Genomic DNA, 27,179 nt, shown 5'->3' with positions numbered 1-27,179 from the left:
TATAATCTTGATGATGTAATCGCGCTCTACTGATAACCATAAACTTGGGCGGTTCACTGCAAAGGTTACGCAAAGAGCACACAAAATGACCGATTTCAGCTGTACTTACACCGCTCAAATCTCTCACAAACTGGATTTTACCTTCTTAACCGATTCTCAGCGATTTTAGCACAAAACCTCATTTAGGGCCATATGGCTTCTTTCTATTCAGGAAAAAAACGTGCCGTTTCTCATGTTCTTCTCCACTACGCCTGATTTCTGATATGCATATTTCAAAATCTTGCACTCCCTCCCCCTTTCTTTTTCTCAGTACACTTGTCATCTCATCATTATCACAAATGAAGCCTTGTAAAGACTCTAGTTTCACATTTTCGAAGCTAGAAGGAAGTGCCTAGCAAGCAAAACTTACCACTATTCACCCCAATCCTCAACTCCACACGTTCTCGCGGCAAATGGGGGATTTTGAAGTTCCTACAGTAGTCCATGAAGCGAAGGGACATGTCCACGATTTGTCTAGAAGAGCAACTAAATGTAGATGGATTCTTAGGGGCCACCACTCACTTGATATGCGCATAACCATTCCTTGTGGGCAATCCGGAGACACACAGATAACCATCACCAATCGATTCCACTTTATAGACACCGTGCTCCTCGATAATTGTATCAAAGTTACTGTACAAGTCATTCAACAAGTTTACAACTTGAAACGGCGAACACTTGGCGGCTAGAATTGTGAATTTGACGACATCCGAAAAGAAGACGGTCACCGAGTCGAAGCCTTCCGGTTCGACGGTTTGACCCGCTTTCAAACGTTCCGCTACTTGTCTGGAATAGAGTACTGTAGGTTTGAGATAAAATCCTGACACTAAACTTAAGTTATTCTCTAAAATGGCCTTTTAAAAATGACCAGAACAAGGTACTGTAGCGCTAAAAGGTAGTACAGATCTATGGCATAAGACACTGTAGCGCTAACACGCCGCTGAGCCATAATGCCATTTCTGATAGTACGGGGTAGTTATTGGTGCCTCAGTAACTCACAACCAGTTTCAGAAAAATTTCAATATCCTCGTCTACAAACTTTTTTGGGTTAATTATCGTGCGAAATTGAAAAATTTTAAAATTTTGGTGCTCTTTGGTTTTTAACCCAACGAGTGCCGTATACATGCCATACTACAATTCTCAGCTTCTTTTGCAAACTGTTCTGTTTGGAAATTTCGGTAACAGTCAGAGTTGCATTAAATTCCGACTACCGACTTCCGCTCCCGCTTTCCACCACTTTTTTTCTTCTAGAACTTCTGTGACCTACTTTGGTAACATTCTACTCAACAGGATATCCGCTTTCTTCTTCTCCAATGTCAATTCCTTCGTCCTCTCCTCCACTTCCACCTCCAACGTCGACGTGTACTCCTCGAGCATATTGAATACATGATCCATTAGATTCGATTTCGTCCTAAGTTTATAAATTATAAATGTTTTCCCGCTCATCTCACAAGGAAATTCTCACTTTGGCATTAAATCTCTCAGCTGAGCACAAATGTTATCGGCACTCGGCCTGTCCTCCGGCGCCTCCGACCAACAATCCTTGACCAACGCGATTAACGACGGATTGACGTCGGGCACGTCAGTGATGATGTCAGGACGCATCGGATACGAGCCGCCCTTTTTCACCATGTAGATTATTTCTGCAACAAGAAATTCCAAGAATTTCTATGTAGGTCTTCTCACTCACCGTCATACGCTTCCTTCCTCTCTTGGAGGTCCCACGCCTCCTTCTTTGTTAATATTTCCGAAGCAATGATGGCAAACGAGAAGACGTCGGCACTTGGCTCCATCTGACTAACCGTCAGGGATCCTCTAAGAACTTCTGGAGCCGCCCATAGCAGCCTTTTCTTGGTTGGGGTGAGCTCTTCCAGGAGATTGTCCAGACCGAATTCCGCTAGTTTCACTTGCCAACTGTCATTGACAAGACACGTGGCAGAACGGAGGTTTCCATGGAGGCGTAGGAAACTTTTGTGCAGGTAGTCCATGCCCTGGAAGGTAGAAAGGGTACGGTAGGTGTGGATTTACGGTGCTCATATAAGGAGTACTGTAGTAATCCAAACCCAAAAACTCAAAATATCTTTCTGTTGCGCAGGTTTCCAGACTCCCGGGGTTACAATAGATGTGGATTCATAGAGGTTGGCCTAAATTGGCACTTCTACAGTATGAAGAGTACTGTAACAATGCAAAGGGTACTGTATGCAGAATTTAGTTGTCACAATCGCGCTCTACTGAACTGTGAAAAATAGAAAAATAGTACGGAAAACTCAGAGACACAAAAAAAGCAAGACGTTGTGAATCTGTGCCGTGGAGCGCAATTACAATATGAAGAGACTGTTAATAGTTTTTGTAATCTTTGTAGTGTGATGTTACTCACAAGAAATTGAGTTACAGTATCCTAAGCTACAGGGCGGATAGTCCAAACGTCAAAAGTTTGGACTGCGTAACGACTCATAAAATCTGCTGCCATTTTTAGAACCGCCCGAATTAGAACCTGTCCAAATCAAAACTCCGCGGTTCTGATTTATTTTGGTTCTTATCCGGGGCGGTTTTAAAAAGTGCACTATGAAGCATTAGACACCGGCGCTGAATACTTCGCTGCGTAGTGCCTCAATTCAACTACTCGGAGTAAAAGCACCTCTAGTTGGGACCGCCAGTTTTATACTGGTATAAAGCCTACGACTCACCTCTGCAATATCCCTAATGATACAAAACATGAAAAAGTAGTCCATCGAGAAGTTTCCCCTCGACAAAATATCCTGCAACGATCCCCTCGAACAAAGTTTTGTCACTGAGATGTACAACGAGCTATCAATCGATAATCCAATGAACTTATTCAAATTCTCATGATCCAATTTCCTCATCTTTACAAATCTCTCCATATCCGCTTTGTTCAAACTCAGATATTGATACTTCATCGTCAACACCATATCCTTCTCGTACATCATGACGGTGTAGTTCTCACAGAACTCGCTTCCCGACGACAACCGACTCTCACCGGTTACTGTAGACGGTCCCGACTGGAGGGATCGTTTACTCGTGCCATGTCGCTTCTTCTCCAACTCGCGTAACTTGACGAACGGGACCTGCCACTCGGAATTTATCCGCGCTTGCTCCTCCCTTTTATTCTTTATCATACAACCGACACATACTATATTAGTGGTGAGCATCAGGAGGATAAGACCAGCAGCTACAAATATAAGCACTCGATATTGTTCCCAGAATGGGATCGGACACGATTTTCCGAGAAATCCGCAAATTGGGGTGGCTAGCGGTCGGACGCCACCCCAAAAGTGCCAGACGAAGGAGCTCTCGTTCTGATAGGCGAGCGAGACGGTCTGAAAAGTAGATGGTGTTACAAATCAGTTGTTTAATAAGTTTTTCGACAGTTTTAAACCTGGAGGTTCTAACTAGGTAGTACAGAGTGCCACGATACATCTAGCTAAGTTAACATTTAACAGTTTCTAACTACACCAAATTTAATTTTTACTAACAAAAAATTACTTGACTAGAAAGCTGAAATTACAAGGATTCCGAATATGTTTTCAAAATGTGTCTACGACCGCTGTGAACCGAGATACAAGAGATTTTTCCAATGTCCGCGATCAGAGGGAGGACGTCAACGGCGGCGCGCGGTCTATGAGTAGATTGGTTGAAAAAGGTTTTGGAAATTAACGTTTTAGTCGAAAATTCGACTTTTTGCAAAAAAAAACTCAAGATTTTTTCAAAAAATTTCAAATTTCTACAAGAGCCGGACCGACCGGGCCGACCGGGCCGGGCCGAGGAAAATTTCTCAGTCGGCCCGGCCCGGCCCGGAATTTCCCAACCCTGACTTGCGGTTTTCCGACAAGACCGCTATCAAAGAGAGGGCGTCAACGGCGACGCGGACTTGTTGGTGGGTTTTGCTCACCACCGTTTGTAGATTATAATAAAAATATTATATTTTCGAAAAGCTGACGTCATGAGGATTCTAAATCTGTATTCAAAATCTTTCTAACAACAAAATGCACCGAGATACAGCGGTTCTGAATGAGACACTTTGGTTGAGAGGGCTGTCCTATCATTTTTCAAAATCTGAAGACATATTCAGAATCTCAAAATTCCACAAACCACCAAAAACGAAAAAAAGTGAAACTAAATCCTACAGCTACCGTAGATCCATTGCTAAACGTCAGGTTCATCAGGGAGACTTGCTCATTCGACGGATCCAATCCGTACACTTGGTACAAAGGCATTCGCGACAGGTTCTGATTGATAGCCACCAGACCAGTTAGTCCTGGAAATAGTAGTGAGTTACAGTAATCCGGTTAACCACTTGATTGGTACCTACCATCAAAACTGGTCACCATTTGAGGTATCAGTTTACTCATATCATCATAGACACCCGCACTCGTTGAGTTGGTACGAGTCAGAGCTATTCCGTATAGATAGACGACGTCGAACAGATGACGTGCGTAGGCACCCATTCCTGATGCTGTGGAATTCGTGCATTCCGGTGTCACACAGTTCATAGGCGGTGTCCGAACATAGTTGATGATGTTCTTTTGCATGTATTGCAGGTAGTCCTTGTCTTTGACGTCACTGCTCAGGTCGATCTGAAAATATCATAGGAAATATAGATATAGATGCAAAGCTAAAGGCGTGAGGATTTTAAATCTGTTTTCAGATTTTTCCTAGCATCAAAATGAACAAAGATACGTACGATTGTGTCAATGTCCGGTTGACTGAAACAAGCACTCGGAAATAGAGGTAAAAACGGAAATCGGTTAGTGATGCGTGAAAGTGATATATGATTGGAAAGCTGATGTCACAAGGATTCTGAATCCGTTTTTAGATTTCAACTAGGATCATGATAAACGGAAATACGAACGATGTTGTCAATGTCCGGGAGGGGAACAGCAGGGCGTGGGAATCGACGCAAAAATCAATATTTGGCTTGTGATTTGCAAAAGTTAGGTATATGGTTAGAAGGCTAATGTCACGAGGATTCTGAACCTGTTTTAAATTTCAGCTAGCATCGTAATGAACGGAGATACAAGAGATTCTCTGAATGACCGCGATCAGAAGGAAGGAGCCCGTGCACTTTAGTGAATTTTGCACGCAGTCCGTCAATTCTCAGCAATTATTGTATGGCTAGAAAGCTGAAATCATGAGGACTCTAAATCTGTTTTTAAAGTTGAGCTAGCGTTATAATGAAGCGAGATACGAACGATTTTGTCAACGGCAAAAGGAGGGGGACAGCGTTGCGCGCGGTTGACTGAAGCAGGTGTTTGGGAATTGACATGGAAGAGGGAATCGGTTAGTGATTAGTAAGAAGTGAGGTATATGCTTAGAACGGTGATGTCAGGAGAATTTTGAATCCGTTTTAGAATATAAGCTAGCGTTAAAATGAACGAGGAGACAGTCGGTTTTCTGAATGTCCGCGATCACAGAGATGGCGTCAAAGGGGCACTGGAATTTTTTTTAATTTCGAATTTCGCACGCGGTCTGTCAATTTCAAGTATTTGATATATGATTTGAAAACTGAAATCATGAGGATTCTGAATCCGTTTTAACATATTTTCTAGCGTTAAAATGAAGCGAAATGCAAGGCAATGTAACCAATCTCCGCAATCACCGGAGCGCCGTCAATGGCGGCACGTGGCCTCTGTACAGAAATTATTGTGTTCATTGAAAGTTATGATTTTAAAGCGGAAGACATAAGGGTTCTGAAACTCTATTCTGAATTTGTCCAGAGTCAAAGTGAACAGAGATACATCCCGTTTAGTAACGTAGACACCGATAACCGCGGATATTGAGAAATTCGTTCGGTTTATTTGTGCTCTCAACAAGTTCTGTAAACAGATTTTAACTCACCACCAGCATATTTGTTGCTCCCTGTTTCGCAATAGTCTCTAAGCCATCCGTCACATTAGAGAAGGCTTCCCATACAGGTGTAAGGCCGGATTGTTTGACTGAAGTTATGTGAATTTGAGGGAGACGTTTTGAAACCCCCTTAACTCACACGTAGTCTTTCCCACAAATGTCTGCACTCCAAACCCGATACTTCTCATCGACAACATGATATGCACATACTCGTTGTCATCCAACCCCAGTTGCGCGATTTTTATCATGTAGTCACGCTTCTCACCACCAAGCTGGGCACACCACAGGACTACTGAAAAGATTATTAAATGACATATGGTATAGCCTAAAAGCTAAAAACGTAAGGATTCTGGATCTGTTCTCAAAATTGGTCTAGGATCGATGTGATCCGAGATACAGATGGCTTTCCGCAATGTCTGCGATCAGAGGGAGGGAAGAGCGGCCTATGGGTAGATTGGTTAAAAACGACCTTGAAAATTAACGTTTTTTCATTCAAAATTGTACATCTGGAAAGCTGAAGACGTGAGGATTCAGAATCTGTTCTCAAAATTTTTTACTGATGGATTTGAACCAAGATACAGGCGGTTTTGTCCGCGATCAGAAGAATGAAGTCAACGGCGGCGCGGTCTATTAGGAGATTGGTCTTGGAAATTAATGTTTTTATTGAAAGTAACATGTTTGAAAAGCTGAAATAACAAGGATTCTGAATCTGTTTTCAAAATTTGTCTAGGATAGATTTGAACCGAGATACTTGCAGTTTTCCGCAATGTCAGAAGAAGGACATCGTGCGGTCTCTGAGCAGGTTGGTCTTGGAAATTAACGTTTCTTATTTAAAGTGTACAACTAGAAAGTTGAAGACGTAAGGATTCTCAATCTGTTCTCAAAATTTGTCTAGGACCGCTTTCCACCGAGATACAGAAGTTTTGTCAGCGATCAAAAGGAGAACGTCAACGGCGGCGCGCGGTCTATGAGGAGATTGGATTTAGAAATCAATAACAGTTTTTACTCAAAGTTACATTTTTGAAAAGCTGAAGACGTGAGAATTCTGAATCTGTTCTCAAAATTTGACAACCACCGATTTGAACCGAGATAAAGGCAATTTTCCGCAATATCCGCGATCAACAGGATAACGTCAACCGCGCATTCTTTGATGAATTTTTCTCACCACCGTCGGTAGACTTTGAAAAAACTCTTATATTTTTGAAAAGCTGACGTCATGAGGATTCTAAATCTGTATTCAAAACTTTCCTAACATAAAAATGAACCGAGATACAACGGTTCTTAGACATGTTGGCTATACTCTAGCTTCTCTGCGTCCTCGCTATTTCTCATCTGCATTTCTTTAAAGGCGCATACCGTAAGTACTGTATTTAATGTTTATCTCAAAAAACCGAAATTTAGCTACAAACTACAAAACTTTTGTACACTCACTTCTAGCTCTACTTTTCACCGCCTGCAACACGGCATTCGTTGTCACATTATCAGCCACATCTATCTGCGACTTCATCACTATCTGCACCGGGTACAGATTCGGGTCATTCAGCGTCGCTTCCACGTCATTCATGACTCCCTGACAGTAATTAATATCACTTGCGTAATAGAGAAGAGCCACTTTGTTCCATTTGTAGAGCTCCATTAGTTTTGAGGCGGCATAGCCAAGTCTAAACATATTTTATGATAAGAGGATACTGCATAGCTCGCTTAAAACTCAATATCATAAGCTGAAAAATATACCAAAATGCAGATTTCGGCGAGTTCTATGTCTATAACCGGGAAAAAGTGCCAAAAAATCAATTCTAGGCCGACCTGTGGGGCCCAAAATCTGAACAATCAATTTCTTCCCCAAATAACATTGTTTAGTTTCTAGTTTCAAAATTTCTCGGTCTCGAAACGTCCGAAGTAAAAGAAATTTCGAACTTACAACACTTTACATCGAAACGGGTTAACAAATAGTTATCGTAGACATAGAACTCGCTGAGACCTACATTTTTGTATATTTTTCAGCTCATAGAAATCAGTTTGAAGCGAGCCACGCGCAATTAACTTTTTGGATAGTGTAGTCCTCGTGGACAATATTCTTCGGATAAACTCACGTCTGGGAGGTAGGTAGTACTGTAGGAACATAGGGAAATCTAGTGGTATCCGACAAATCTGACTGACTAACAAACCCCCATCCGAGCACCGGTTTCTTATAGAGAGTACCCAGAGTGCCCATGGTTCGTAAAGCTTCTGCGCAAGGTGGACCGATGACAACATCCACACTGATGTTTTTCATGAAGAATAGACCGGCTCGAATAGTGGACTCTCTGTCGCATTCGGTGAATTCAACGTGGTATCTGGAAAGGGTATAATAGAGTTCGGTAGGGCGCATTTGATCCGTTTAAGTTGGAAAATGCGCTTTATCGAAACGTCTGAAAATCCCCAAATTATTGATAAGCAAGTCCGCTCTACTGAACAGTGCATAAGTAAGCCCTCAAATTCTGCAAAATGCCGTTTGGTAGAGCGCGTTGGCTCTTATTTGGACTCATAGCTTCAGTTGCCGTCCGGTTTTTCATTTGCGCTTTACCAAACATGATGCATCAATTTTTTTGTCAATAGAGCATGCTTGCTAATTAAGCTTTGAAAAAACTAAAAACTCAAAGTTGGGTTTTTATCTGACAAGAGAAGTCTTTGGAGACGCCACTTTCAAACGACCTATAAATTTGATTATAGGTATTTTCGACCACGGGAAATCCATTTCTGCAGTCAAAACGTGCTGAATGTCTCTGCGGAGTCGAGCTATGAGATCTCAAACTTTTCATGAGATAGAGCTTTTTCACGTGGACATCCAAATCGACAAGTAGTATACGCGAGATTTTCTCATTTTTGCAACATACGAGCACAGGTAAACCGCTGGGGAGCACCAATAAAAGGTGCTCTATCTCCTGAAAAGTTTGAGAGCTCATAACTCGGCTCCCATTGACATTTAGCAGGTTTTGACTGCAGAAATGGACTTCCTGTGGTCGAAAATACCTACAACCAAATTTATAGATCGTTTGAAAGTGGCGTCTCAAAAAAGACTTCCCTAGTCAGATAAAAACCCAACTTTGAGTTTTTAGTTTTTTTCAAAGCTTAATTAGCAAGCATGCTCTATTGACAAAAAGTTTTAATCGTCATGATTGGTAAAGCGCAACTGCAAAAAATGCTTCAATGAGCAAAGTCCGTATTCTAACTAGAGAAGGCCTCCAGGTGACCGTGGAGTTATGTGTCGTGACCTATATCGTTGGAAAGCTGAGAATACGCTGATTCCAAATATATATTCAGTTTTTGCTCTCGAACTCACATGGGAATGACCCAAGGTGAAACGCTGGGTTTTCTTAGATATTTTGGGAAATGATAGCCCTTACCCCAACTAGAACAAAATAAAAATATTACGTGCCCCTTTTAAGTTTCCAGAGAATGGCAGACATAATTCGATTTTTTCGAATTTTTCGAGTTGAACCACTTCGAGACATCATAACTCGGTCTATTCAAGAGCAATCTTTTCAAACTAAAGTGTAATCGCAAGATATAGATCAAGGCTTTATAAAAGGTAATAGACTCATGTTTCCAGGTGTGACTCCCGAATTACTATAAATGAAAATGTGAAAATTTGCACTTCTCATGAAATCAGAAAGTGGTCATTTTCGAAAAAAGGTATTTGGGAGACTATGTCTATCCGATTGCCAGTGACAAGTAAGGTATATATACGTATTCAAATATATGGCTCACCTTTCATTCCAGAGTATTTATTTTCATTTTTTCAGTTTTTCAGTTCAACTTCATGTATAGGGGTACGTCAATTCGTCAAAAATAGCTTCCGCGTTTTTCAGTGAATTCTCCCTTTTTTTAGTTAGACGGCAATCACAATGTTTTAAAAACCATATTACGCTTAAATGTCAGTATACCTTTTGCTCAGAACAATTGATCAACTCTACAGTTGAAAAATCACACGTATCCCTATACATGAAGTTGAACTGAAAAACTGAAAAAATGAAAATAAGTCTCTGGAATGAAAGGTGAGCCATATATTTGAATACGTATATATACCTTACTTGTCACTGGCAATCGGATAGACATAGTCTCCCAAATACCTTTTTTCGAAAATGACCACTTTCTGATTTCATGAGAAGTGCAAATTTTCACATTTTCATTTATAGTAATTCGGGAGTCACACCTGGAAACATGAGTCTATTACCTTTTATAAAGCCTTGATCTATATCTTGCGATTACACTTTAGTTTGAAAAGATTGCTCTTGAATAGACCGAGTTATGATGTCTCGAAGTGGTTCAACTCGAAAAATTCTAAAAAATCGAATTATGTCTGCCATTCTCTGGAAACTTAAAAGGGGCACGTAATATTTTTATTTTGTTCTAGTTGGGGTAAGGGCTATCATTTCCCAAAATATCTAAGAAAACCCAGCGTTTCACCTTGGGTCATTCCCATGTCAGGTATTCGAGAAAAACAAGGTCAAAGTTTGGAATTTTGTCGAAGGCGTCCAAACTTTGACCTCGTTTTTCTCGAATACCAGACCTCGAGGGCAAAAACTGAATATATATTTGAAATCAGCGTATTCTCAGCTTTCCAACGATATAGGTCGCGTCCCTTCCCTAGTAAGGAACACTACAAACAGCCGCCTATGGAATACTATTTCATATTTATTCCCGGAAATAGAAGCCCCTATTTCTTTTTTCTTTCTGATTTTCAAAAGCTAACAAAATTGAAAAATGTTCGAATAGAATCCCGTCAACGCTTTCTAAAATAGGCTTAGCGAAGATCTTTGCGTTCAATTTCCAAAAAACAAGAAACTGATCTTTCGAAAGTCACGTAGATATGTATCATGGAAAATTTTAGAATTTAAATACGAAATTCCGAGAAATTTCTGTCTAGTTTGACGATATGCCCGGGTGATTCATAGAAAAACAAATGAGATAATCTGATAATCTGTTCTTGTGATCTTAGGAATAGGGGGATGATTCAGAGGTTTAACATTTTACAAAGAGGGAGAGTGTGTGATCTATGCCACAAAAGTGCGTAAGATCGAAAAACGTTGGCTACGTCACGCTATGCTATTTTTTAGGTAGGCAAGATTTTAAAGAAAAATGTTGGGTTTTTTAAACAAAATTTGCGTGAATAGCAAGCCAAAGTCATGAGAATTCTAAATCTGTTTTCAAATTTATTCTAGCATCAAAATGAACCGAGATACAAGCGATGTTCCCAATGCCTGCAATCACAAGGAGGGCGTCAACGGCGCGCGGTCATTTTATAAAGTTTATCTCAATATTTAAAAGTAATTTATATATTTTTGAAAAGCTGACGTCGCAAGGATTCTGAATCCGTTTTCAAATTTCGAGTAACTTCAAAATAAACGGAGATACGAACGGTTTTGTGAGGGTCCGCAATTAGAGGAAGCGGCGCGTGCGGTCTCTGGACAAGGCTGAGCGAAATCTTTTTTCACGGATGCTGACGTGATAACCGAAAGTTACATGATTAGAAAGCCAAAGTCATGTGGATTCTGAATTGGTATTCAAAATTTTCCTAGAATCAAAATGGAGCGGGATACAAACGATGTTTTGAATGACCGCGATCACAGGGACGGCGTCAACGACGCGCGGGAATTTTAGCGTCTATGGTCGGTTATGATGGAGAAAAAAAACTGACATCGTGAGAATTCTGAATCCGTTTTCAAATTTTGTCAAGGACCGGATTGAGCCGAGTTACACATGCTTGAAAATTGACCTTAATTTAAAATGCTGTAATTTCGTTAATTTCAATCCTTGAAAAATTTCAAAATCAGATTCTGAATTCTCACATCTCCAGCGTTCAATTTCAACTCACTCAAACTCAAAATCGCCCACATATCCATTCCTCTTCAAGTACTCCACCGCCAACGGTATCGCTCCTCCACACACGTTCCAACCGATTGATGCGGATTGCGTTTTCTGGGCGGCCGCTATTCCAACTTTTATCTGGAATGCAGGGAAATTAATCGATATCTCAGAAGGTATGACTTACAATGGTTTTCCCTGTCTGAGCGGATACTGTAGCAATGAAATACAGTAGGAAGAGCCAGTAAGAGCTCATAACCCAAAAAAATGAAGAGGAAGTGTCTGAGAATTGGGGGGGAGGCGAATAACTAAAAAGGGGGAAAATGGAAGAATTTTGAAACCGAATCCCTAGAAAATTGGCTTCCATGACGCGAGATTTTATGTTTTTATCAAAAGTTCTTACTCTGAATCATTTATTTTCCAAACTAAGACAAAAAAAACAAAAGCTTAGACAGGACACATGACTTGAAGCGTATCCATTTTATACTTCCTGTGATCGTCGAGTGGATTGAACACGCTGGACGCCGGACGTGAGCCGTGTGAGCTCACCGACCGGATCTCCTTCTCTTTTTTGAGTATTGGCTCCAACTTTATCTCTTTTATTTGATTCATTGCTGATTCTCTCTCCAACTCGTGTATTGGTGGTGTTTCCCTGCTACTCAGACTATCGTTTTTCTTGTTGAGCACCCAAAATGTCTCCATGACACCTTTCCCCTTGATTATCACATCTCCACGGGAATTCGTTTCGTATTGATGGGGATAATGGGAGGTGAGCAACGAGTGAGCTGCAGAGGACGCGTGGATCATGGATGGTTTTCCGTTGGATTCCATTCGGGACGCCGTGTTAACAGTGTCACCGAATAGACAATAGCGGGGCATTGAGAGACCGACGACACCCGCGACGCAGGGGCCTGGAATAGAAGATATTAGAGCTACAGTACTCCTAGGATCCGTTTGAGACTACGGTAACCAAAAACTACAGTACTGTATACTTGAGGATGTTAGGCTTGGAGATATAATCTAGGATCATCAGAGCTACAGTATTCCTAGGAAGATCACGGTAACAGTAACCATTTCAAAAAGCGCATTCCACTCAACTCTGTACAGTAACTAGAATCCCTTCTACAGTACTCCTAGAATCCGTCAGAGACTACGGTAACCCCAAAACTAGTTAAGGATGGTAGGCTTGGTGAGAGGAAAAGTACTCCTAGGAAGATCACGGTAACAGTAACTACAGTAGGCAAGCCGTTTCAACACCGTACCCGTTCTAGTACTTTAGTACTGCAAAAACATTGCTTAAAAATGCCATCCATTGGTTCTTGAAAGGCGCATTTTTAAAACGTGAAAATGGTATAAACTATGAAAACACGCTCTAATGATTGATAGCTGAGGCTTATTTAACTTACTAGGGTAGGTCCTCGACTCGGTCTGGAGTTATGGGACATGACCTATATCATTGGGAAAGCTGAGAAAACGCTGATTCCAAATATATGTTCAATTTTTGCCCTCGAGGCCTAGTATTCGAGAAAAACGATGTCAAAGTTTGGACCCCTGACAAGTCACCTTCCCGACCTTCACGACGAGACTTGTCAGGGGTCCAAACTTTGACCTCGTTTTTCTCGAATACTAGGCCTCAAGGGCAAAAACTGAACATATATTTGTAATCAGCGTTTTCTCAGCTTTCCAATGATATAGGTCACATCCCGTAACTCCACACTGACTCGAGGGTCTTCCTTAGTTAGTTGAGCGATTTGAAAAACAGACCTGTACAGTGACCGATGTACAAGTACAGTAACCTTAATATTGAGTTTCAGTACCAGTACAGAAGCCGGTGTCAGTGTTTCAGTACAGTAACCAGTACAAATATACAGGTACACACTATCAGTTTACCTTTAGATGTGTTCTTAGTCCTAATCGCAGATGGCTTTAGTTATCCCACCGTAAAATACCGTAATCATCGTATAACGAGCTACAGTATGACTATTGTACTAACGGTTAAGATACCGTAAACACGGTAGCACTATAACAAATTTCTTCTGGCCCACACCTCTAGCTTACCACTATTAATACCAATCCTCAACTCCACTTGCTCCCTCGGCAGATGGGAGATTTTGAAGTTCCTACAGTAATCCATGAAGCGAAGTGACATGTCCACGATTTGTCTGGAAGAGAAACTATAAAAATGGATTCCTAGGCCACCACTCACTTGATATGAGCATAACCATTCCTTGTGGGCAATCCGGAGACACACAGATAACCATCACCAATCGATTCAACTTTATAGACACCGTGCTCCTCAATGATTTTATCAAAGTTACTGTACAAGTCATTCAACAAGTTTACAACTTGAAAGGGGGAACACTTGGCTGCTAGAATTGTGAATTTGACGACATCCGAGAAGAAGACGGTCACCGAGTCGAAGCCTTCCGGTTCGACGGTTTGACCCGCTTTTAGACGTTCCGCTACTTGTCTGGAATGGGGTACTGTAGGTTTTTGATCTGAAAGTGTGGTGACACCTACTTTGGCAACATTCTACTCAACAGGATATCCGCCTTCTTCTTCTCCAATGTCAATTCCTTCGTCCTCTCCTCCACTTCCACCTCCAACGTCGACGTGTACTCCTCGAGCATATTGAACACATGATCCATCAGATTCGATTTCGACTTTTTCGACATCATATTTTTCAGCTGTCGACAGATATTTTCAGATGTTGGCCTATCCTTAGGACTCTCTGACCAGCAATCCTTTACCAATGCTATAAGCGCAGGATTCACGTCGGGGCAGTCTGTGACAATTTCAGGGCGGATCGGAAATGCGCCGCCTTTTTTCACCATGTAGACTATTTCTGAAATTTTGAAGGTACAGTAATCCAATAAGGGAAGGAAAACCTTCACAATCCTCCTTGCGATCCAAAAAATCCCATGCCTCCTTCTTTGTTAATATCTCCGAAGCAATGATAGCAAATGAGTAGACATCCGCATTTGGCTCCATCTGACTAACCGTCAGGGATCCTCTTAGAACTTCTGGAGCCACCCAAAGCAACCGTTTTTTGGGCGCAGTCTGTTCTTCCAGGAGGTTGTCCAGACCGAATTCCGCTAGTTTTACTTGCCAACTGTCGTTGACAAGGCACGTTGCAGAACGGAGGTTTCCATGAAGGCGCAGGAAACTTTTGTGAAGGTAGTCCATGCCCTAGAAGGAATATGGAAGGTGTAGAATTACGGCGCTCATATAAGGAGTACTGCAACAATGCAAACGCGCTCTAACCCAATTTCCGTCGCGTTAGGTGTCTAAGTGTCCGAAGGGTACGGTAGGTGTGGATTTACAAAGGTTGGTCTAAATCGACAGTGCTACAGTAAGAGTTAATAGTAAGCTGGTATTTAAGCTCCGCCCATATTTGGTAAAACCACACAATAAGCTCTGTGCTAATAAGGCAATGTGGATTGTGCGAAAAGTGCGGCACGGTTTCATTTTTGCAGAATCCCTGGATTATGGAAATCTGTGAAGACAAATCATAACGTCTTCTATGTCGGAAAACTTAGGCGCGAAGTTTTTCAAGCTCCGCCCACTTTTCACAAAAACCGCGAATAGGCAGTACGCGCCACCGTACGGCATGGACGGATTTAACGAAAATGAAACCGTAAGCACCGCCCACCAACTAAAAATATTGCTAATTCGCAAAATGCATCAAAGTACGATACTTTTCACTAATTTTTTAAAATTTAGGCTATGCTCCCTTTCCTGCGGCATAGTTTCATGTACATACTGCGGCATGGTTACATTAGGAGTGCTACCGTAACCTGAACTAATCTCTCTACTGTACCTACAGTACCCACCTTGGCCACATCCCTGATGATACAAAACATGAAAAAGAAGTCCATTGAGAAGTTTCCCCTTGACAAGATATCCTGCAACGATCCCCTCGAACAAAGTTTTGTCACTGAGATGTACATCGAGCTATCAATCGATAATCCGATAAACTTATTCAAATTCTCATGTTCCAATTTTCTCATCTTCACAAATCTCTCCATATCCGCCTTGCTTAAATTCGTATATTGAAACTTGGCGGTTAGCACCAAATCCTTCTCGTAGATCATAATTGTATAGTTTTCACAAAAGTCACTTGTCGTAGTGGCTCCTGTAGCAATAGAAGATTGCAGGGATCGACGACTTGTTCCATGGCACTTCCGTTTCTCCTCCGGCTCCAGAAGCATGGCAAACGGAATCTGCCATTCGGAATTTATTCTGGCTTGCTCCGCGCGTCTCGAGCTTATCATACACCCACAACCAACGCAAATGATAAGGAACATTAGCATTATCACCAGGACAGCCACGCCCACCAGAATACGGTATTGCTCCCAGAACGGCACCGGACACGATTTTCCGAGGAATCCACAAATGGGGGTGTCTAACGGTCGAGTGTAGCCGAAAAAGTGCCAGACAGCCTGCGCCTCGTCCTTGTAGAATAGTGAGACGTTCTGAAATTAACTAAAGGTATTGGGGTTACGGTAGGCGGGGCTAGAATTCCTACTGGTACCATCCGTGAGTTGATGAATGTGAAGTTGATGAGGGCGACTTGGTCGTACTGGACGTTGAGACCGTACAGTTGGAAAATGGACATACGGGTTAGGTTGGTGGAGATTATCACTTCACCAGTCATGCCTGCAACTTGTGTTTTTTCTCAAGCCTACCGTACGCCCCCGTCAGTTACCGTATACCTTGAAACGACGTGACGAATTGTGGTACCAACACATCCACGTCATCATAGACCGCCGGATCCGTGGAATTCGTATGAGTCAGCGCAGTGCCATAGAGATAAACAACGTCGAACAAATGACGTGCATATGCGCCCATAATCTGAACAAACAGAAGGTTTTACAGTAAGATGTTTGGATATGGGTTACTGTATTATTAACACTCATGCAGGCTACTGTAGTGCAGTTCATTGGCGGGGATTTGACGGCTCCTATGATATTTTTCTGCATGTATTGCAGATAGCTTTTATCGACAACCTCGCTGTTCACGTCGAGCTGAAAAAAATTTGTTAGACACGCCCACTTTTGCAAAAACGCCGCACGGAACACTTACTACTAGCATCTTAGTAGCGGCTTGCTTTACAGTATCCTCCAAGCCATCCGGGCTTTCAGAGAATGACTCCCAGATAGGTGTTAGACCGGATTGACTGACTGTAATTATCAATTTTTCAGTTTTTCGGTAGAGCGCGCTTGTAGAAACACCGACTCACACGTATTCTTCCCTAGTGATGTCTGCACTCCAAATGCAATGTTACGCATTGACAGCATCACATGGACGTACTCGTTATCTATCATTTCATGCGCAGACATTTTGAGAAGGTAGTCACGTTTTTCGATGGCGGTTTGTGTACACCAGAGGATTACTGTAATAAGGGGGGATAGTTTAGGTTCTGAACAGCTACACACGACCACCACGAAACCACGAACACAACTCGACCACAATTCGATCACAATTCGACCACGACTCGACCACGCTTCGACCACGCTTTGATCACAATTCGATATTGACTCGACCATGACTCGACCACAGCTCGACCACGCTTTGATCACAATTCGATATTGACTCGACCACGACTCGACCACAGCTCGACCACGACTCGAACACGGTTCGACCAATAGTCGACCACGATTCGGCGATGATTCGACCACGATTCGACCACGGTTACAAAACGTCCCTAATCGAAACCCTCACCTCTGGCACTCTTCTTCACTGCTTGCAGTACTAAATCCGTCGTCTCATTATCATTCAGATACATCTCCGCCTTCAACACTATATTTATAGTGGGCGTACTCGGATCATTCAACGCGGATTCCACGTCATTCATCACACCGGCACAGTAGTTGAGATTACTCTTATAGTAGAGCATGGCGACACGATTCCAATGGAATTGCTCGAGCAGTTTGGAGACGGCGAAACCGAGCCTGGTGGAATAACACGATTTGTGAGGTATGTCTATTACTGGGAAAGCTGAAAACGTAAGGATTCTGAATCCGTTTTCAAATTTGTGAATGTCCGCGATCAGAAGGAGGGGAACAGCGGGGTTTGACTGAAGCGGGCGCTAGGGAATCAGTTGGTTATTCATACGAAGTGATATATATGGCTGGAAAGCTGATGTCTCGAGGATTCTGAATCTGTTTTCAGATTTCATCTAGCATCAAAATGAATAAAGATACAACCGCTTGTTCTCAATTTCTGCGGTCTTCGGGGTTCACTACACTAAAAGGGATGTATCTCCGTTCACTTCTACTCTAGACGAATTCTGAATTGAGATTCAGAATCCTCACATTTTCAGCTTTCTAATCATATAACTTTTGGCGGCAAACAAAATAATTTATCAATAGAGCGCACTCCGCTCAACAACTCACATCTGTGAATTTGGTAGAACCGTCGTCAGATACGGAAACCTTTCCACATCCGACAAATCCGAGTCGCTGACGAATCCCCAGCCGAGCACCGGCATCCGGTAAATCGAGGCGAGCAGAGACATTGTGCGGAGTGCCTGAGCACACGGGGGACCGATGATCACGTCCACTTTGTGCGTTTTGATGAATTCCATGCCGGCACGGACGACACTACCGAGGTCGCATTCCGTGTAGTCGACGATGTATCTGTGGGAGAAAAAAACAATTTTTAAATTTTTGGACCAACATTTTTCGAAAATGCCACAAAAATGGTATATTTAGCATAGTTGTACGGAATGCCATTCTTCAGTTTCCGGAATCCGGACCCGGAATGCCGAAAAAACACGGAATTCCGGAATTCCGGAATTCGGAATCCGGATTCCGGATAACTATGATATTTAGTATGAGAATACGCTCAATAAATAAACGCAATCAACTTTTTGCATCGTGTAGTCCTCGTGGACAATACTAATCGGTCAAAACAATGGTTTCGTTGTTATTGTTATTCAAACCTTCTCTTTTTCTGCATAAATAAAGGCTTCCGTGCTTTGTACTTTTTGATTCTCACAAAAAACTCACTCAAAATCAAAATTCTCCACAAAACCATTCTGCCGTAATCGCTCAATTGCCATTGGCACAGCTCCACCGCATACTGACCATCCAATTGAGCCAGTCTCGGTTTGTTGGGCAGCTGCGATGCCTATTTTTATCTGGAAACATAACATTTTACATAGCCAGAAAGCTGAAGACGTAATGATGTCGAATATGTTTTCAGATTTTGTTTAAGACCGAAACTAAGTTTTAAAAATGAGCAACTGAGAAAATTTAGGTTCGCTTCACTAAATAGCATGTATCTCGGTTCAAATCGGTTATAGACGAATTTTAAAAACATATTCAGAATCCTCGTAATTTCAGCTTTTTAAACATATAACTTTCAATAAAAATTGATTTCCTAGACCAGCCTACTCATAGACACTGCGCCGCCGTTGACGTCATTATTCTGATCGCTGACAAAACCGCCTGTATCTCGGTTCAAATCGGTCGTATACAAATTTTAAAAACATATTCAGAATCATCAGGTTTTCAGCTTTCAGAACATATAAATCAAAAAAGTTTTCAGTAATCATGTGGCGTGCCCAGCTTGGTGGTGAGAAGCGTGAAGCTGCATGACAAAAATCGAGCTTAGGTAAAAGCCTTGTAACTCGGCTCGCGTTGATGCTAGAATAAATTTGAAAACAGATTTGGAATCGTCGTGATTTCAACTTTTTAGAAATGTAACTTTCAGTAAAAACATAGTATTTCAAGCCCATTTATAATCAATCAACTCATACACCGCGCGCCGCCGTTGACGTCCACCTTCTCATCGCGGACAAAACCCACTGTATCTCGGTGGAAACCGGTCCTAGACAAATGGTAAAAACCGAGCTTAGGTAAAAGCCTTGTAACTCGGCTCATTTAAACGCTAGCTCAAATTTAAAAGCAGATTCAGAATTTTCATGTTTTCAGCTGTTTCATCATCATATAACAATTGCTAAGAATTGGCTAACCGCGTGCGAAATTCACTAAAATGCCCGCGCCGCCTTTAACGCCTTCCCTCTGATCGCGGACATTGACAAAATCGTTTGTATCATCTTTCTTTTTAACGATAGCTCAAATTTTCAAACAGATTCAGAATCCTCACGTCTTCAGCTTTCAAGAAATATAACTTTCTATGTGAAATATCAGAAATAGAGCATCTTTACTCACCGTCTTTCTCACAACACTTGAGTTGGTCCTTGTAAAGTTCTGCGAATCCGCAGTATAGAAAATTAAGGAGAAGAAGACGGATAAAAATAGGGTGACCACCATTCAACAAAGACACAAAAATGACATAAAATGACAAAATCAAACGATTTTTGTGTTTTGATAAATAAAAAGTGTTCTTCTTTTTCTTCCGCATCGGGGCGCCTCCCTTCCAGAAAACCCTTCAAAAGTGGCTTCATTTTTGTTTTTTTTTAAATAACGTATTTTGTTTTTTAAATTTATAGAAAAAGAGAACATAAATAATATTCATTCCATCATAGATCTCTCCTCTCATCATCACAATCCCTTATTGTAGAACACCACTTCTGGAGCGTCGGCACGTGAGAAGATCTCCTTTTGCACGGATGCCTCGAGTTTGGTCACCTGGAAATATAGATATTTAAAATTTACAGGAAATAAGCTTTCAGATGAGTATAAATTTGAATTGAGAAAAAAGTACAGTACCCCACACACTACGCATCAGAATTTTTTTTAAAAATTTTGAAAAAAATCTATAGTTTTAGAACAATTTGATGTCCCACATCTCCCATTTTTGGTGAGTATGTAGATCAAAAATAGGGCTTCATTTTTGTAGTTGACAACTTTTTTGTGCAAGTTGTCCCTAGCAAGTTCTAGCGTTTCAAAGTGCTGCAACCTCTCTTCTCACCTTGCCTCCTACCGTACTCCCCTAAGTCATATCTCTTCAGGAAAAGGCCGTACAAAAAAGTGGTCAACTACAAAAATGAGTAGCTAGGTTTGATCTACAAAATGCGCATAAAATCAATGAAATCAATCAGTACTTTACAGAGTTACATTATGTCAAAGTTGCGGGATTTTTTGGAAAAAAATTGTTTTTGAAAAATTTCACATTTTCAAACTTTTGCCACAAAATCAGTTTATACTCCAATTTTTTAATTTTAAATTTATTTTGTAGATCAAATCTAGTTCCTTAATTTTGCAGTTAACAATTTTTAGGTATAAGCGTTCCCTAAAGAGTTACACCGCTTTGAAGCATGTTGACTCTAGACCTGTGGACGCGCTCACTGTACCTACCGTACTCCCCCAAGCCATATCTCTCTAGGGACCGCTCGTACAAAAAAGTGGTTAACTACAAAAATGAAGATTTAGACCTGTTCTATAACATATCCAAAATTCAGCAGAATTGATTAACTCCGGGCGTCGTAACACCCCAGCTCAAAATTCACAAGGGTTGCTGTACCGCCGCCACCCGTTTAAAGGCGCATCAAAGCTCACCTCGACGGCAGTTTTCTGCGGAAAAAGTGCACAACACATCGGAGTGGTGAAGAACAGAGCCATTCCGGCGAGCATCGTCTGAATCGGGTACTCGGAGTATTTCATCCACGGACGGGTACGGTAGTACATGGTACGCGTGATACGGTTCATGATGATGGGCGTCATGACTGGAAGAACAATTGGTGGTGGTGGCCTAGAAACCCAAATCACTCAAAAAGGGGGGGGGGGTCAGACTTTTCAAGATCAAACGCTCATATTTTTGTGGGAAGCCAAAAAGTTGAAAAATTTATTTCAGGCTAGTTCAGACACTCAAGTCTTGAGAGGATTTAAAAATAACGGGATATCAAAAGATCGGGGAAAAAACTGTGGTTCTTGACAGAGGGGGAACCTAGAAAAACTTATGGGTTACTGTACCCTAAGCCCCGCCCAAAAATGGGTTTCTGTACACCCTTAGGCCCCGCCCTTTAACACGTACCCATATCCGGCATAGCCATGCCAATCCTACTCAACGTGACCTGTGCAATGGAGAGAATTGCCATTTGACGGGAGCGGCCGACCAACTCGCCGTTCTCGTCACGTAACTCCATACCTTCTGTCACCTCGCTAAAATTAATAATGTAATTGCGCTCCACCGAAACAAATGACCAACTTGCTCCGAATCATCGGAATATTGATGCAATTAGCTAGGGCGACCGCGGCGAACGGCACCAACCGTGCCGCCACACTATTCTTATTCTTGACCATTGCATTCAACGCGAGTGCACCCGACATTGCACCGCCCGTCGCACACAGATAGGACAGCAGAAGACGTTCGTTGGACGCCTTACTATTACCACTACGATTCGTGTAGTTGACGACGGCGTTGAATGATTGATTGATCCAATGAGAGAAGACGACGCCCGGGAATGTACGGTAGAGGCTTAGCAACATTCCGTTGATTAGCATGTTGCCGGGCATCTGGAATAGTTGATACGAAAAAAGAAAAAAAAAGAATTGGGGTATGTGGGGGTTGAACCAGTGACCGTTTGGGTGGGAGGCAAAAGCGTAGCCAGGTCGGCTATGCGGGCAGACAGTATCGTGTGGAGGCACTGCGTATAAGTGCGGGTGGGAATCGGTAGTTGCGGGAAGCTTGGAAATTCGATTTTCTTGAAAATATTATTATTTTTGCTGAAATTTTTTTTAAAGTTTTCATTGAGAAAATTTTCAGGTTTAGGGCAATAATTTTTGATAGAAGTTGTCTGAAAATTACGCTAAACCCTTAGTGAACTATGCGGCTTAAAAAAAATAAAGTTTTTTCCAGAAATTCGGTTTTTTCAACAATTTTTGCTTAAAAAAACTATTTTCTGAGATTTTGGACATTTTTTCCTACAAAAATGAATGAAAATCACGTAAAAATTGCGTGGTTTTCGGCGATTGTTCCCGACGGAAAATTTTTTGATGGTCAAAAAAATTATTTTTCCCTTTTCTGGAATCCCCATGATCTAAAACCTCTTATTAATCAATGCAAAAAATGTCAAGAATAAAAAGAAGCAAAAAACACCCCCCGCGGAATCGAACCCCCGACCCCTCTCCTCCGAACCAAAAACGCAACCGCCCACACCACGCGCGCACACATTCAATGTGTGATGGCAGGGCGTAAAAGAACAGACTCCTACCTGTGCGCTCATCCTTCCCAAGAAGAACATTTTCTCTCCAGAATCCGGATGAAACGTCGAGTCGTACAACGTCTTCGCCTTCCACAGCTCGCTGACTGTCAGTGTCGGACTGATGATTCCATGTTTGTAGTCGACAACGATTTGTCGACAACGCTCCTGTCGGGCCTCCGATGAGAAAAGCGTGAGTGGGTTAGTAAGAGTGAAGAAGTGACGGACACGGCCTGGAAATTGGTTTTAGGTGGCCTAGAAAACTCCAGTTACCGTAATACGTCCTTTGATCCCATTGGGGTTTCGATATATCGGGTCGATGCTTTTGATTGATGACAAGATCACTCATTTCTAATTGAAAAAGAGAGTACTAATAAATTTTCGAAAAATAAATTTATTTATTCGACTTTATGGAAATTTGAGAAGCTGCCACGTGTCTATAGTCCTTTATTGTAGAACACGATTTTCGGCGGATCGGGGCGCGATAAAATCTCTTTTTGCACTTTTTCCTCGAGACGCGATACCTGAAAAGTTTTAAAAGGTCCACAATTGACAAACGTCCTTGTAAAGATTCTTAAAAATTAATATATGATTGTATAGATCAAATCTAGACCTTCATTTTTGTAGTTGACAACTTTTTTGTGCGAGCCGTCCCTAACAAGTTATAGCGCCTCGAAGAATGGTGACTAGCTGTGGACGCGCACTGACGTACCGTACTTCCCACAGCTCATATCTCTCTAGGGAGTGACTGTACAAAAATGTGATTAACTACAAAAATGAAGAGCTAGGTTTGATCTACAAAATGCACAAAAAATCAATAAAATCAACTTATACCTGACAAAGTTACAGTATGTCATAGTTGCCTGATTTTTGGAAGATAAATAAATTTAATTTTTTTTTAAATTTTCGAACTTTTGTCACAAAATCAGTTTTGACTCCAATTTTTTGATTTTTAACTCATTTTGTAGATCAAGCCTAGCTCTCCATTTTTGCTGTTGACAACTTTTTTGTACAGGCTGTCCCTAAAGAGTTATAGCTCTTTGAAGTCGCTAATCACTAAAATAGCCAGAAGGAGTTCCCTTTCGGTTTAACAACTTTAGGGCGTTATAACTCTTTAAGGATCGCTCGTACAAAAAAGTGATAAACTACAAAAATGGAGATTCAGGCGTGTTCTATAACATATCCAAAATTCAAAAGAATCAATAAACTCCAGGCGTTGTGACAAATGGCTCAAACTTTACAAGGGTTACTGTACTGCCGCCCTTTTAAAGGCGCATACCATTCGAGACAAAACTCACCTCGACCGCAGATTTCTGCGGGAAAAGTGCACAACACAGTGGGGTGGTGAAGTATAGACCCGCTCCGGCCAACAACGTTTGTATAGGAATTTCCGAATATTTTTGCATCCATGGGCGGGTACGGTAGTAGGCGGTGCGCGTGATACGGTTCATGATGATAGGTGTGGCGACTGGAAAAAACTTGTGGGAAGGGTACTGTAGCTCCCATTTATTTACCCATATACGGCGTAGCCATTGCAATACGACTCAACGTGACTTGCGCAATCGATAGAATCGCCATTTTCCGAGATTTTCCGACCAACTCCCCGTTCTCGTCACGTAACTCCATTCCTTCTGTGACCTCGCTAAAAAATCAATTGATAATGATGCAGCTGCGCTCTATTGCCAATCTTCTCTACCTGCTCCGCATCATTGGAATATTGATTGCATTTGCCAAGGCTATTGCAGCAAACGGGACTAAACGAGCGGCTAAACCGTGACTGTTCTAAAATTTTCACTTTTATCAATGGAGCGCACTTTCTAACTTACTTACCTTAACCATCTTATTCAAGCCTAATGCAGCTGTCATCGCACCGCCCGTCGCACAACAGTAAGACACAAAAAGTCTCTCGTTAGACGCCTTACTATTACCACTACGATTCGTGTAGTTGACGACGGCGTTGAATGATTGATTGATCCAATGAGAGAAGACGACGCCCGGGAAGGTACGGTACAGGCTGAGCAGCATACCGGTGATCACCATGTTGCCGGGCATCTGGAATAGGGGATACAAAAAAAGAAAAAAGGAATTGGCGTAGGTGGGGGTCGAACCATCGACCGTTTGGGTGGGAGGCAAAAGCGTTGCTAGGTCGGCTATGCGGAACTATGAAGAGAGAGGGTGGCGGAGCGGATAAGAATGGGGCAGATTTGGTCGGGGGAGGAGTAGTGGGAGAGAGACGGAATTCCAGAATCCTAATTTTTCGGAATTTTCCGGAACTATTCAGTTTTTAATTTTGAAATAAAATACCAGAATAAATTAATAGAAATCGATTTTGAGTTCTAAAATTTTTTCAAATTGGAACTTTTTTAAATGTATTTTTCTGGAAAATCACTTTTTCTGGAATCTCCAACATCTGAAACCTCTAAATAATCAATGCAAAAAAAACCAAAACACAAAAATCACAAAAACACACGCCCCGCGGAATCGAACCCCCGACCCGTCTCCTCCGAACCAAAAACGCAACCGCCCACACCACGCGTGCACACAACAACAAAAGGCTGCAGGACGTATAAGACCAGAGCCCAACCTGCGCGCTCATCCTTCCCAAGAAGAACATTTTCTCTCCAGAATCCGGATGAAACGTCGAGTCGTACAACGTCTTCGCCTTCCACAGCTCGCTGACTGTCAGTGTCGGACTGATGATTCCTTTCCGGTAGTTGGTGACAATTTCACGACATTGTTCTTGGCGAGCATGTGACGAGAATAGTGTGAGAGGGTTGGTTGAAGAGAAGAAGTGACGGGCACGGCCTGGAAATCCGTGGTGGCCGAGGTTTCCCATGGCCTAGAAAACTGTGGTCCCCTCTTACCTGAATACGTTGCTTGATCCCATTGGGGTTTTGATATATCCGGAAGGATTTTTTGATCTACAACAAGGTTACTCATGATTTGCTAAGAATGATATGATTCATCGATTTTGCTCACGTGGAATATGCAATCGCGCTCTACTGAACTCGTTTTTTTTGGGAACAATTGATTCCACGTTTTACCCCAATTATCGATTAATTTTTGAAAAGTGAAAATTCATTCTTCGCGAAAATTTCGAATCGGTGTGACGACGATGAACACGATGTCAGGAATGACCGATATTGAGTGAGTTTGGTTGCGAAATGATATGGTTGCGAAACGTCCCCAAACTCGAAGGACATTTCTAAACCATCAAGTTTCATCACGGGACATTTCGAAACCAGGAAAAAGTCTCGGTTTTTTAACGTCCTGGTTGCGAAGTGTCTTGGTTTCGAAGTGTCCTGGGACATTTCATAACTTTTAAGTTCTGCGGTTTTGAAACGTCGTGACTTCGAAATGTCCAAAGTCAAAGTCGTTTCGAAACTACCCGGAGAAAAAATGTCAGTCTCAATACGCCCCAGTTTCAAAGTGTCTCGGTTTCTAAACATCTTTTTTTTGTAAACCGTGACGTTTTGAAACCAGGACGTTTCAAACCCGGGATGTCTCGTATATGGTTTTGAAACGCCCCTGTTTCGAAGTGTTTTCAAGTGTCCCAGAGCATGAGACGCTTTAAAACTGAGACATTTCAAAACGTCGTGGTTTCAGAACGTCCCTGGTTTCAAAACGTCCCAAACTTTACTATTTCAGTGACCCCAACCACCTGGTGCCCTCGTTTCTTCCAGCGGGAAATGTGCTCGGCTACAACCTCACCACCGCCATCAATCCAATCACGAAACGCAAGGAATTCACGTATACCGTAAGCGTGCAGACAGTCGGTGCCTTCGGAATATCCGACACCTCTTCTGAAGGTGTCACGACGAAATGCGATGGACCGTGTGGCGCCATGTTCCCGCCGGGACTGTTGATTACGATGGGAAAGTGTGATCATTTATTGTGCAAGGCGTGCTTTGGCATTGTTAAGAATCCGGATGGTAAGTGGCGACGTTTCGAAACCGGGACGCTTTGAAACCGGGACGTTTTCCAGGTTCGTACGGTTGCTCGAACTTCCAATGCTGGTCGGAACCGTCGGCAAGTCTTCAAAAAGAGGAGTCGAATTACAAGAAAGTGATCAATAAACAGAAGTATCGGGCTCGCAAAATCAAGAAGACTGATGTGATGTGACGGAGGCACTCCGCTCTCTCCCGAATTTGAATTTTTCAGTCAAAAAAATTTTGAAAGAAGATGTGATTGTATGGTGTAAAAGAATAAAGAATTTGAAGGTTTTTTGTTTTGGGAAAAGTATACGCGGTGAAAAATGTTTGGAGTGCCCGCTTTTATCACCGCCTCCTCCCTTATGTTCGGTGTGGTCACTGGT

General features: G+C 42.1%; 3 protein-coding genes across 3 annotated transcripts; 1 reads left to right on the top strand and 2 right to left on the bottom strand.

Annotated features, from left to right (window-relative positions):
• Positions 1-12,198: 12,198 nt before the first annotated feature.
• Positions 12,199-18,910, bottom strand: GCK72_004277 (uncharacterized protein; the record flags this gene model as incomplete). Its single annotated transcript, XM_053724580.1, has 14 exons — positions 12,199-12,662; positions 13,810-13,913; positions 13,958-14,221; positions 14,272-14,596; positions 14,640-14,940; positions 15,585-16,226; positions 16,280-16,410; positions 16,467-16,605; positions 16,653-16,778; positions 16,837-16,934; positions 16,994-17,146; positions 17,476-17,705; positions 18,150-18,392; positions 18,765-18,910. The coding sequence occupies 14 exons, from the start codon at positions 18,908-18,910 to the stop codon at positions 12,199-12,201; spliced, it is 3,366 nt and encodes a 1,121-aa protein (XP_053588774.1).
• Positions 18,911-20,264: 1,354 nt separating this feature from the next.
• Positions 20,265-25,804, bottom strand: GCK72_004276 (uncharacterized protein; the record flags this gene model as incomplete). Its single annotated transcript, XM_003091830.2, has 11 exons — positions 20,265-20,351; positions 21,222-21,388; positions 21,697-21,824; positions 21,871-22,178; positions 22,877-23,097; positions 24,144-24,332; positions 24,379-24,506; positions 24,561-24,646; positions 24,695-24,916; positions 25,449-25,669; positions 25,729-25,804. The coding sequence occupies 11 exons, from the start codon at positions 25,802-25,804 to the stop codon at positions 20,265-20,267; spliced, it is 1,833 nt and encodes a 610-aa protein (XP_003091878.2).
• A 175-nt stretch (positions 25,805-25,979) lies between these two features.
• On the top strand, positions 25,980-26,986 carry GCK72_004275 (uncharacterized protein; the record flags this gene model as incomplete). The annotated part of the gene is made up of 3 exons (XM_003091831.2): positions 25,980-26,011; positions 26,513-26,796; positions 26,850-26,986. The coding sequence occupies 3 exons, from the start codon at positions 25,980-25,982 to the stop codon at positions 26,984-26,986; spliced, it is 453 nt and encodes a 150-aa protein (XP_003091879.2).
• Positions 26,987-27,179: the final 193 nt, after the last annotated feature.

Source organism: Caenorhabditis remanei, chromosome II (genome assembly GCF_010183535.1).
Source record: "Caenorhabditis remanei strain PX506 chromosome II, whole genome shotgun sequence".
NCBI classification, from domain to species: domain Eukaryota; kingdom Metazoa; phylum Nematoda; class Chromadorea; order Rhabditida; family Rhabditidae; genus Caenorhabditis; species Caenorhabditis remanei.
The sequence above is the reverse complement of the archived record's forward strand: the minus strand, read 5'-3'. Positions and strand labels throughout refer to the sequence as shown.